At 38.7% G+C, this 13,107-nt stretch overlaps 1 protein-coding gene across 17 annotated transcripts in view; it reads right to left on the reverse strand.

The window, feature by feature from the left end:
- Window positions 1-11,725, reverse strand: part of kcnt1b (potassium sodium-activated channel subfamily T member 1b) — a 128,691-nt gene extending 116,966 nt beyond the window's left edge. For 13 of the 17 annotated variants that reach the window (XM_047380922.1, XM_047380923.1, XM_047380910.1 and 10 more), the window contains exons 1-3: window positions 11,623-11,724; window positions 7,388-7,436; window positions 4,644-4,811 (exon numbers count right to left, since the gene is read on the reverse strand). In XM_047380922.1, the coding sequence (XP_047236878.1) occupies window positions 4,644-4,811; window positions 7,388-7,436; window positions 11,623-11,689 (284 nt within the window). In that variant the 5' untranslated portion in view covers window positions 11,690-11,724. Of the gene's footprint in view, window positions 1-4,643; window positions 4,812-7,387; window positions 7,437-10,298; window positions 11,345-11,622 lie in introns of those variants that run through there. The other 4 variants (XM_047380921.1, XM_047380914.1, XM_047380909.1 and 1 more) reach the window with 3 other exon arrangements.
- Between the last annotated feature and the right edge of the window lie 1,382 nt (window positions 11,726-13,107).

Genomic DNA, 13,107 nt, shown 5'->3' on the forward strand with positions numbered 1-13,107 from the left:
GGAGCACAAATCTTGGGCTGTGGACAATGTGAAACATGTATTGTTCTCTGATGAGTCCACCTTTACTGTTTTCCCCACAGTGTGGAGTGTGGAAAAGCCCCAAAGAAGCGTACTACCCAGACTGTTGCATGCCCAGAGTGAAGCATGGGGGTGGGTGGATCAGTGATGGTTTGGGCTGCAATATCATGGCATTCCCTTGGCCCAATACTTGTGCTAGATGGGCGCGTCACTGCCAAGGACTACCGAACCATTCTTGAGGACCATGTGCATCCAATGGTTCAAACATTGTATCCTGAAGGCGGTGACGTGTATCAGGATGACAGTGCACCAATACACACATCAAGACTGGTGAAAGATTGGTTTGATGAACATGAAAGTGAAGTTGAACATCTTCCATGGCTTGCACAATCACCAGATCTAAATATTATTGAGCCTCTTTGGGGTGTTTTGGAGGAGCGAGTCAGGAAAAGTTTTCCTCCACCAGTATCACGTAGTGACCTGGCCACTATCCTGCAAGAAGAATGGCTTAAAATCCCTCTGACCACTGTCCAGGACTTGTATATGTCATTCCCAAGACAAATTGACGCTGTATTGGCCGCAAAAGGAGGCCCTACACCATACTAATAAATTATTGTGGTCTAAAACCAGGTCTTTCAGTTTCGTTGTCCAACCCCTGTACATCACAGTTCACCGTGGTCTGGACTCAAAGAGCTGCGTCGAGGACTGAAGCCTCCGTATATGGGTTGAGCGCTCTATCGTACAGCAGTTTCCTTTTTATAATGCATTCGTATTTTTTTATCTGTGCATAGCACAAGTTGTTATTAAAAACTTTTTTTAGCAAAAAAATACCATGAAGGAAGAAGAAGCAATGGCAGAAGAAAAACACTTGACCTGTTTCATGCTTATGTTGGGTGTGTTGCAATAACAAGGCTGATCATTAGCTTGTTTTGGATTCTGCACTACTTTCTGCTGTTTTTACAAACTAATTGGTTATCATGGAAATGAGGAACTTCATTTTAGGTTGAGTTGAAATGATGGTGAAAATTTAGGGAGCTTTTACACAGGCCTAAACAAGTTCACAACGCTGGTTCTAAATTGTGACCAGATGCTAATTCGTAATAGATTGCAACTCCACTGTGTGGACAATACGAAGATTGATGTATTATACTGTTCTTTGTCATATAGAATTAAACTACAATTCTGAGAAGGAGCAAAAAAGACAGCTTCTTCATTGCTTGTTTACATAGAAATCTCAGTGACACAAAACTGACAAAAACAACACAAACTACCAAGACGGTCCATTATGACAAGTGCTACTGGGCCAGAGGACACATCTAAAGAGGCTCTACAGTCAGTCTATCCAATAATAACATGTACTGTTTGATATAAAGAGAACCCATGGTTTTACCTCTCATCCAAATAGACTGATTCAATGTCTGTCTCTGAACATGACAGTGCTGATGCAGTCCACTCCCCATTCCTATTGAGTTTAGGGACTGACACAGAAGAATAGTCAATGCAGCAGCACAGAACATGCTACTGACTGTACTTCCACTCATGAGACATCCTGTTGCTCTTAAAGCCTTCTTCTGAGATCGATAGGTTAACATGAAGTCCCAACGGGCTAACTTTAACTGAAAGTTTCATCACAGACAGCAACAGTGATAAACTGGTTTCAGACTGTTGATGTTTTCCATTAGAACATTGCCTTGAGCTGTTAGCTCTGTAGCAATACAATTATCACATTCTATGAGCAAATTAAAGTAAAACTTTAATTTAATACATATAGACATATGTGGACACCTGCATACACTCAACCGTGCATTTGTTGGTAGCCAAGCAACAAGCTCTAATTACCCTTTGCAACTAAAAAGAGATCAGCAAAAATTGGAACCAACTGAAGGAAGCATCCATATGAACAAAACAATCACATTTTTTTAATTACATGTACAATATGTCACAGAGCATGACTGCAAAAGGCAGTTCAAATAAGTACCTGATTTATTTCTATGCAATTATATGTAGAAACTGTTGAATTTTCCACATTCAGTTCAAGCCTTTTATTACCTTTTTCAACATTAAACAGAAAACTGGCATGCACCACTGGAGAGACTATACCTGCCAACAGAGAAATCACTAGACCTATAGGGAAAGCAAAAGGACCATTTGTGGGGGAGGGGTGGTCAAATGTTATGCCGTTCTAGATGTTACATGCAGACAAGGCCTTGCACTGATACAAAACATACTGGCAACAATTTACAGCAGGAAGCCCCAGAGACACTGGGAGAGTGAACACAAGTAATAAAAAAGGCATGAGAATGGCAGTGCTGGTAAACAGAATTGTATATTTACTTATACATATTCTGACTCAAACTGAAATCTGATCATATTTATTTTTCATTCATACAAGATGCAGCTCAGAAAGTCTTATATAAATCACAGAAGCGAAAGGAAAACGTCTTTATTGCAACATGGCTTCCGAGCATAAACAAACAAAGCAAACCTGATGTTCAGCATTAACTTTAGCTTTCTGTCAGATGTACTTGTTGATAAAATTATGCACTGTTTGCAGATGTCACAAACAGAAACTAAAGATGCACCATGAAATCTGTAGGTGGAATTGGACAATTTTATGCTTTACCCGCCCTGATAGATGATTTGTCCATTGAAAACTAATAATCCAATCTTTTTCAGATAAGCGAAAACACCATAAATAACCTCTAACCAAGTTGTGCTAACAATAACATTTCTAAGGGTGGAAGTTGTTACTGACAGGAGAACACCCCTTTGTAATATCAGTGATGTGTTTAACAATGAAGTCAAATGAACCACTGAAGCTGTTAGAAAGTTGTGGAATGGAAACTGTATTTTTTACTAATTCAGACTGTCACAACAAGGAATTTGACATTGCACATAACAGATAGAAAGTCCTCTGTGGTATCATGTTGAAAAGTTCAATTTGGGTGACAAATCTTTTGTCACGAAAAATAGTGTCAGTCTTTTGAAAATTTCAGTGTCTACTTCACAGGGAGTACACACAAAGACTGATGTTTACAGTTAGTGATGCAAATCATGCTAACCTCCTAATTCTGCTGATCACTAATAAACGATGCAAAATGACAAGTTAAATGTTAATTATGCTGTCTTTGTTTTATTATAATAATGAAATCCTGCTTAAGTGCAGAGCTGTGTCATACTGACTGCTCTCTCTCACATAAAGTGTGACATAACATTTTCTTCTAATAAAAAAAATTAATGATGAACCACAGAAAGGCTCCTGTATAGTTACAACAAATGAATGAATGATTTAACAATCTAACACAAAATAACAAATCACAGATATTAAATTGAACACAGCTGTAATTTTTCAATGGTTCATGTAGATAAAAATATATTTTCATATGGTGCACTTCTACCTTTTCATGTGTGCAGGAAGAGAGAAAAGAAGTAAATGAGATATGGTGAAACGCTTTTAAATTAATTGTCATTTGTACCTCTGATTTTGCTGTGTTTATAGATTTTCAGAGATGTAGAAAGCAATCTCCTAACTTCGGACTGTTTTTAAGAAATCAAGGTTTTAATCAATTGTTAACATTTTATTGTTAAGAAAAGTTAAAAAAAAATTTTTGGTTTCACTGTTCCTCTCACACAAACACAGGGCTGTTCTCACTGGTCCTCAAGGCAACACTGTTTCATGATTACTTCACACCAAACTACCAGATTGAAGCACAGGGTTATTAAGTATAAAACATGTAGAAATAGAAGTTTAGTGGAAGTACCAAAACAATAACCCAGTGAAGCAGTGCTCTTCTTTTTCCTCTCTGGAACCCAGTATAACATTGACTGCTGATCCTTCAGTAAGATTGTTTCAATTCAACACCATGGAGAGCTCCTTCAGTACTCAGCAGTGGATCAGGCTAATTCTTTCTGCCATGGGTCATAAACAGCATCTGTTGTTCTGATTCTCCAACACCAGCAATACCTGAAGATCCTCAGTCTTAGGAGACTCCCAGAGTCCCCAGCACTCTATCAACTGTAGCACTTAATAGCCAACAGGCAATATGTGTTTTTGCTCTAAAAACGTAACATTAAAAAGAAAAAAACATCCAGAAACTAGCCATTGTCAGACTTTTTCACCTTTTTTTCATCTAAGCCTATTCACAGTATGGCTTTGTTTCAGTGATAGGTTGTATAGAAACAGCATTCCTGGTGGTTTATTCACTGTCTTTCAGGTACAAAAGGGTTTAAAAATGTGAAAACATATTTAAACAAGGTCCAATAAATAATTCAAAATGTTATTTCTATGCTGTCGTTTTATAATTATTGAGTCTAATGCAGCCTCAAGCTTTGAATAGAAGTAAGACATTTATTCAGTAAAACCTCTTATGGATCTGTTTACTCGTGACTTTTTAATTTAACTACACATAAATCCAAAAGCTAAGGTCCTGCCAGCATTTCTAAAGGGTTATAAGAAAAACTCATCACGAAAAATGTAGCGAAACAGTAAATAAAAAAAGAAAGTCCAACTTGTAGCGTAGTTTGCCTCACTTAATATATTCTTCATAAGAGAGTAGAACACACACTGTATATAGGTCACTGTATTTGTATCATATAGAACAATAAATGTGTGGCTTTCTTGCTACCTGTCATCATTTTGAAATGTCTGATCCCCCAACAGCAGGTCTCTGAAGCGGTAGCGAGGTGGAAGAGAAGGCACCTCTGAATCCACATCTGCCATCTCAAGAGATGAGATATCCAGAATAACACCAGAGTTGCTGCTGCTGTTTTTCTGCAGGGTCTCAGAGGAGGACCTGAACAACAAGAAGCAGAACAGCATCTGTTCATCAACATGTCTGCTTTTTCAGTGCAACTGTGACATTTAGCACAATTGTTTTAAACTAAAAGCATATGTGCCAGTAATATGCTAGTGGTTGGAGAATGCGAGGATATATTATAATAATTATAATTTCCATTTGTAAATTATTAGAATAAGTTGTAGAAGTTAGTAAAGGTCTCTAACGTGTAAGCTACATTTTTGTTTTACCCTTTTCAGTCTGTTTTAAACATCAAAAAGACTGAGACCATGATTATTGCTTCTCCAGAATATGCAAAATCAGTCGGGCTCTTGCTTCTTTTGTTCATTAAAATCTTGCCGTAATATTCAACAGCATCTGACAGGTTTCTTCCAAGGTTGCCCTGTTTTAACTACATCAATGTTGTGTTTTTTTCTCTTCCTTCTTTGTAGACGGGCAGGTTTGTGTCGCTGGAGATGTGGTGTTGGGGTTGAGGAGTACCGCGGAGGGGTTGCAGCGCATATGGTGGGGGTCCCTTTTTGGATGTGTGGTTACTGCCATTTGGATGAGCTGGGCGGTGAAGGTGGAACTGAGCTTGTTAGTAGCTCTCCCTGGGTTGGCGTTGCAGTGGCGGTGAGGTTGCGCATTTGTGGAGGAATGGTGGGGGCCGCCTGCTGGGGACTGTTTGGCAGGTCAGTTTATCCTGTTTTGGTGTGGGGTCAGGGGGATCCATGGTCGGTACGGGGCTCTGTGGTGTCTGCTCTGTTGCGCCCGTATGTGGTAACTTTGGTAGCATCGAACCGGGCTGTTGCCTTGCCATCGCAGCGCGCTATGTAGTGGGTGGTGGTATATGGCATTAGGTGCTTGGAGTGGGCGGGGGCTATGTGAGGAGCTTGCACTGTGTGAATGTCTCTTCATCAGCTTTTCGGGGGTGGAGGTCTCTTGTGGGGGTGTGCCCCTGTGGAGAAGAGATTCATGGCATATGTGTTCGAGTACTCGTGTTTGGTATTTGTGTCCTGATTGGGGGTGGCCCTGTCGGGATATTCATGTTGGAGTTCATGGGGTTGAGACTGGAATTCATTGGGAGTTGAGACAGTATCATCCTGGGGCGACCCAGGTGGGCCGGCTCATTTGGACTGGTTTATACCTTTTTTTTGTTGTGGTCGTTGGGAGCCGAGTCAGGGTGGGGTATCAGGCTGGGGTTATTTGGGTTCAGGCATTGCCCATCTCTAGTCTGGGTTGGTGGCTCGGGTGGTCTGCCTGTCTACACCTTAAAATGAAGGGGACTACCTCCTGGGTCTGGGGGCTGGTTGCACCTCTGGGGTATCGGTACCTGGACCTGGGAGTATAGAGTTTGTATGGGGAGTGCAAGTAAGTGTACAGCATCCATTATTGTGTATCATTATGTTGGGTGTGTTTGTATGTGTAGACATTAGCATGGGAACGTGTGATTGTGACTGTTTGTGCCTGTCTTTCTGTCAGGTTGTTCTGTCTTGGGCTGTCCCCTCTCCAGGATCATCTTAGCCCCCCCATCAAATGAGGGGTCTATTTGCTCCAATGACACTTCCTGCTGGTGGTTGGTGTCTGTGACCGCCGGTGCGTTGGTGGTTCTTGGTGTCCAGGGCTGGGTGCTTGGGTGTGTGCCAGGTTAGAAAAGGCCAGTTAACAGATTTTCCCTTCTTAGCTGTCGATCTCTGCAGCTCCTCTAATGTTATTGTCTTGGTAGGTTGTCAGTTGTGCCATACTCTTTCCATTTTTAAATAATGAATTGAACAGTGCTCTGTGAGATGTTTAACACTTTGGGTATTATTTAATAACCAAACTCTGCCGTACGCTTCAATATTACTTGTCTGGTGTGTTCTTTGGTTTTTGTGATGCTGTTGGTTCACTGATGTTCTCTAACAAACCTCTGAGATCTTTGCAAAACAGCTGTATTTAAACAGAAATTAAATTACACAAAGGAGGACATTTTTACTATTTCGGTGAATTCTAAAAGCACATAGTTGCACTGAAGTTTATTTTGAGAAAACAGAGGAAAGAGGCTGAATACAAATGTGGCATTATATTTCCATTTCACAATTATGCAGTACTTTACGTTTTATGTGATAAAACAATCCCATAAAATGTGAATAATATTGAAGCTTTTTTGTTACTATGTAACATGACATTATGTGAAAGAGTTCAGTGGGTTTGAATGCTTTTCCAAGACTATTACAATGTTATATTACAAAACGGAAAAAAAGAACAGTTAAAATGAATCACACTAAGGTTAAAATAATTTGTTTCTGTTGGATGTTTCTGAAGAATATGTTGTAAATACTCTCTGGGCTTGCACAATGAATAAATACAAAACAACAGAGATTGAAACAATTTAACATATTAATAGTAAAGCATGAATATTTCAAAACAGCACAAACATTTCCCTACCATTAAAGTGGACCTGTTATACAGTTTATTAACAGAAATACAGAAAACACAGGATGTGCTTTTATGTGTCTGTATACGGTCTTGGCTTCAAAATAGTCATCTTTGTATGTATATGTGTCCCTAGCATGTCACAGTGTCAAATGTTGGGAAATGCTTCAGGAAATTACCTGTCGCTATGGGAACTTGATGATTGCCGTTGAGGGCTCATGATTGCCCCTAGTGGGAGGGATTGGAGTGAAAAAATGAGAGAAACAGGAGGGAGAAACATGAGCAGAAGGATTTAAAGAACAGCATATCCAATATATAAATGCAAACTCTGTCACGTAGAACATTCAGTATTTAGACAGCCTCATATTTGCTGAGCCTTTTTTTTATTATTGTTTATGTATTATTTATATTCCATGCTAAATCATTAAGTAAACAGTAAGTGGATAATTCAGATCTATGTACTATATGCGTTTGTGTTCCTGTGTGGTCATCAGAATACAGTGTGGGCAGCCTTGAGTGGGCTAATAGCATTATACATGCTCTCCCTTATGAGTGTTGGCAAAGACCCTGACAAACACTGACAGAGAAAGGGGAGAGGAAAGACGGTAAATATGTGTGTTGTTTTGGAAAAACTAAAAAAAAACAATAAGTGAGCACAAGAAAAATTAACTTAATGCTAAAATCTCCCCTTTCTTCAGGGGGAAAAAACAGTAAATTCTTTAGGGACGTGTATAATGGATGAAACAAAATAAACACTGCAACAATGAACAGAACCTCTCCTTTAAGTTTCCACTTAACGAAGAGAATGGGATGAATTGATGTGACAGAAAGCCTTTTTCTAACAATTTTCATATTGTTCTGGACTTTGAGAGCATAAACATTTGACTTGAAAACATTTCTAGTAGTGTTTTTTATCTGCATGCTACTAATACCATAAAAGAGTACAATGCTGAAATTCCAATTTGAACTTCCAAGTGGAAATGTTTTGAGAACCACTGCTTTAAAGACGTTTGTAATGTCTGATGTCTGTATTCTGTTTTTAAAAATACAAAAAGACATTTTTAATACTTTATTTGGCATGTAAACTACAAATTCTGAACAATCCTGATTTAAACTTCTCTAAAGACCAAGAAAGCTCTTAAATTGCACCTTTTTTTTAAATGTGTGTGAATTTGTTAATAGCTTCTCAATCAGTAACACAAAAAACAAAATACTAAAGGCTAAAATGATAAACTCAACAGACCTTTTCATAATCAGCTTCAGATTTTGTATTTTGTACTTATACTGGCCTAGAAAATGTCAAAAGCAAAATCCACACTTTGTCCAGACTGTTTATGAACGAATAGGAGCCCTGAGTACCAAATAAATTTCTAAAAACAAACTGATTTAATTTTCAGGCTGAAAAATATAATAAATTAATATTTATGGTGTCATGCATTAAACTCTGCTCCAGCCATATATTTGGCCACTTGGATGGACTTTTTCTGTTCTTTATGTCCACAACAAATATAAATCTTAGTAATGACGATTAAAAAGCTTGGAGAAATTCATGGGGACATGGTGATATTTTAAAAAAACGACGCTTCCACAATCACTGCATGAGCAGCTGTGTTTTTGAGGTTATTCAGGTGAGACAGTTATTTGTAAAAAGGGAGTGCTGACACTCAATCTCATCATAATAGGGATGCTGCTCAGAATGGGGGGTTTACACATGACGTCGCGATCGCCATCTTGGGTGGCAGCTGCAGCCTGTTTTTGTTATTTTAGCATGATCAGTGGAGCCAAACTCCGGACCATTCAATTTAACTATTGGGAGAACTTTCTTATTTGTGGGTTGTGCTGCGCGTGGTGGCCAAGACCAATGTTCAGTCTATCATCTGCCTGCTGTGATAGAAAATCAGTGTGAGAAAACAAAAACACAATGCACTACCTCGACTACTGTGGCTGAATCAGATATCTAGGACGGATTTGGACCGCTTGAACCTCACCCACGCCCGAGTGTGCAGTGCACATTTTGTGACAGGTAAATAAATAATGTTTGTCTACATTTATTGTCATAATATTCTGGAAAGTAGTTTGCCAAGACTATGAGCTGGGTGGCAACACTCTGCACTGCGACCCGACACTCAGCACTGTGACCTACTTCAGTGAGCTGTGCTCTCACGCCTTCAAGTTAGATGTAGGCTGCACTTTACCTTTACTGTTATACTGTAAATGTATAAACTAATAATATACCTATTATGTAATTATCCTATAAAAGGCAACATTGAACTTATTATGCATTACTGCCAATGTTGTGGCTATGAAAAAATAGTTGTGCAGCCAATCATCCGGATTTGCGAAAACAAACCAATGGATATATGGGTCCACCTTGTTGATGATCGCAATTTTCTTGACGTACATGGCCTAATCAGGAGGCTGTAACAACTCTAGATACTTATCCATGGTCAAAAAAGCATGCAATGTTGTGAAATGTGTGAAGAGATATGAAGACAGTTATCCACCACAACAGTGAATTACTTTTAAATCCTTTTAAATTCCTGGGTAGTGTGCCTGTCTGTTAAGTCTTCAAGCTACCGCTCTCAGACAACATTTACTTAGAATTCCTCCTCCTAACCGGATAAATTGTTATAAAACGTTTCACTTTATGAACTCTATTTCAAGATATCAATACTTTTCTCTTAGATAGACATTGTGTTATGCATAGATTCCTTCTCTTTATGAAATTTGGCCGCATTCTGGGCTCAACTCTCCAGGCTTTTTTTTTTACTTTTAAACTTTTTTACATATTTCTTGATTTTGACCATGAAAATGAATATGACAGTGAAATACAAGCTTGAACAGAACTGAAAAAGAAAAGCTAAAAAAATTATAATATATTAGCCTTTAAGGAAATATTCCACGCCTTACTTTAGCTATTCTGTGGAAAACACGTGATTTTATAACCTCTACATATAAACATCAACAATAGAGTATACTTAATGTAATACCTGCTTACCTAGGCAATGTTATGGCACACGTCAATTAATGCAAAGACAAAAGCACAAAACATGCTTACATCCAGGACGTTCTAAAAGTAACTTTATTTACCTAAATGCATCCCCGTTTCTGGCCGAGGTCCCATCATCCTAAACACAGGTTTGGTTTAGTTAACCTGGTTAAATATACACCACTGCGTCTGTTTTCCATCAACAAATCCCAGCAAATGTTCTGCCATCTCTGAAAAGTGACAGTTACATGATGGTTGAGGTTGGGGTAGGGAAGCCAGCTTCGGAGCGCAGTCCAGCGGAGTTACCTTAAAAGATTGGGGTTCCTTCACATCTACAGTTAATCCTTGTCGCTGCAGAAACACGTCCTGGTTCGCTTCTGTCAGTAGTTTCACCCAGTTACCTACAGGCCCACAAGGTGCATTAAAAGGCTTGTTTTTAGTTGAAAAATTAATCCCAGCACTCAACGCTGATTGGCTAACGCTCCGCCTAAAGGGTAGTAATTTACCAGAATATATGACCGTTAAATTAAATATCAATACGCGAGCCGGCAGAACACCGCCGCTGTCAATATTTGGCCGTTGCTTTGCTACTGTTGACGAACTACATTACCTAGCGGAGGCATGGTACGCGTTAACCTAACGCCATTCTTAGTCCACATGCCGGTAAAAACTTGATTTTCTTGTTGCCTTCTTGTTTTTAGTTAGCTGACACTCTCAGTGTGAGCATTTTCAGCCGCGCTTGCATAACAACGCTTGGTCTAAAAAAGCAGCTGCAGGCTGAGCCGCATCTTGGGGCTTTCTCCGCTGGAGTCATCTGCCATGTTGTATCTGCATCTAAAATTAGGATATAATGTAAGCGGATTGTCCTCCCGGTTTTCATGCCTCCCTGTCAGCATCAGTATTTTTTCCTCCCTTCAACAGTCAAAGCGAAGGTAAGACTGCTTATTTCTCAACCTGAAGTCACCCGCTGGATTCTCGCCATCTACTGGACAACCTTGACATGGTGCGTTATCTGCTGAGGAAATTCGTGCGTTTCATTTTGCGATGGATCCTCTCATTAGAAGGCTTTTAATGTTTGTTGCTGTAAATATCTCGATTTTTGGATTAAAAAACTGCTTCCTTCTGTTCCTGTACCAGAGTGAAATATCAGTGCTGATCCATAAAATGGATCGCATTAATTCACATGATGCCCACATCAGTCCGTCATCTGGTGGAAAAGATGAAAAGTGCAACTACGGTTCTGACTAAAGAAATATCCCTGCTTAAACATTTAAAACCATATTTTATTAAAAACATTCCCAAAACAAAAGCAATGCACAAGTTATGAGTTAGTATTTAATTGATCTGATAGTTACAAAGCCTCTGGCAACTTCTGTTTATAAACGCGACAACACATACTTAGAAGTAATTTCTCTCAAAACATACCTGAAACAGCTGTGTCCTCTGCTACATTTCTCAAATTAGCCCCCCTCAAGTGAAAGAAAATATTCATTTTGTGCGCACAGGAAGGGCGAGTGGGAGAAGCCAATGCCTTCCTTGTGTTCAGCCCATTATCCTCCAAGGGGAAAGAGCTCTGAGCGTCATCGTGTTAAAGCCCACACAACCACTCATGCTTTCACTCAGTCGCATATATCACCGAGGATCTGGATTCCCACAGACTCCTGGATAACCTTTTGATCCGTCTGATTTTAGTACGTCACAGCCAATCAGTGGATGTTTATACAGTTAAGTCATGAAATGTAACTGAGTAATTTGTTTCCTGCGTGCTGCGGATGGTTTTCTTAAAGGATTACTATTCTCAACCTGAAAATGATTTTGGAGGTTTTGTGGGTTTCCTCATTCACTTAACCTTGTTGCTTCTGTTTGTACCTCTTCAAAGCTCAAAGTCTACGGTGAAGCAATATGATGTTTCTCATTAGCTCTTTGAAAATACTGTTTTTTTCTTTTGTTAATGTTATCAGTGGTTATCATTATAAAAGTACAGAAACAGAATGGTTTTCTTGTGGCTCATTTGCCACACTAACAAGAAATGATCGAGGACATAACAAGGCATTCAACACAAAAAAGAGTTTCTGCTGCATGGTATGGGGACAATAAAGTCTCCTTTTTACACCAAAGAAAACAAAATTAATGTAAATGTTGAGGATATGAGTTGCATAAAATATTAAGAGTCTGATTCACTATGGGCTTCTGTTACATTGAAATGTATTCATACACCTTAAAACTTTTCCACATTTTTTTTTTCAGGGGTAAAATGAGCTGAATACATATGCAAGCCACACTTTTCAGATTTGTATTTGTAAAAAAAATAATAAATAAACAGATAAAATTGGTCTTCCAATTCACATTAATGTTGTACTTTGTGCTATATCTCAAAAACGTTTAACACATGGAAATATGTGGTTTTTGTGTGACAAAATGAGAAAAAGTTGAAGGAGGATTCATACTTCCCCAGTAAGAGCTACCTAAACCCTTTATGAAGTAAACAAACCAAAAGACAACACCTGAACCCTGCATTAACTGAAGCAGGGGAAAATTGTTCAAAGAAAATAAAAGTTCACCCCACAGTTTTTTGAGCTATTCAAAAATGTATAATATTTACAGAAAACTAAAAAATACAACAATTTCACAGAAACACTTGTTTGATTGTAAAGTACCAATAGGCTTTCTTTTTTGTTATACCAGCTTTTAAAGGTGATAAATATCTTGTATGTTGTAAACTGTAATGATCTTAAACACTTGGGCATTCTTTGCCAGAACAATAATCTAAACTATATACATCAATGTTTCTGTCAATCAATCAACTAATTTAAATGCGGACATACTGCCCCAAGACAGAAATATGACATTTGGTGGCCAGTTTGTGAATTAAAAAGATATGCAATATTTGGGTAATTCCTGTTGAGTAGG

This window comes from Girardinichthys multiradiatus, chromosome 12, assembly GCF_021462225.1.
Source record: "Girardinichthys multiradiatus isolate DD_20200921_A chromosome 12, DD_fGirMul_XY1, whole genome shotgun sequence".
NCBI lineage: Eukaryota > Metazoa > Chordata > Actinopteri > Cyprinodontiformes > Goodeidae > Girardinichthys > Girardinichthys multiradiatus.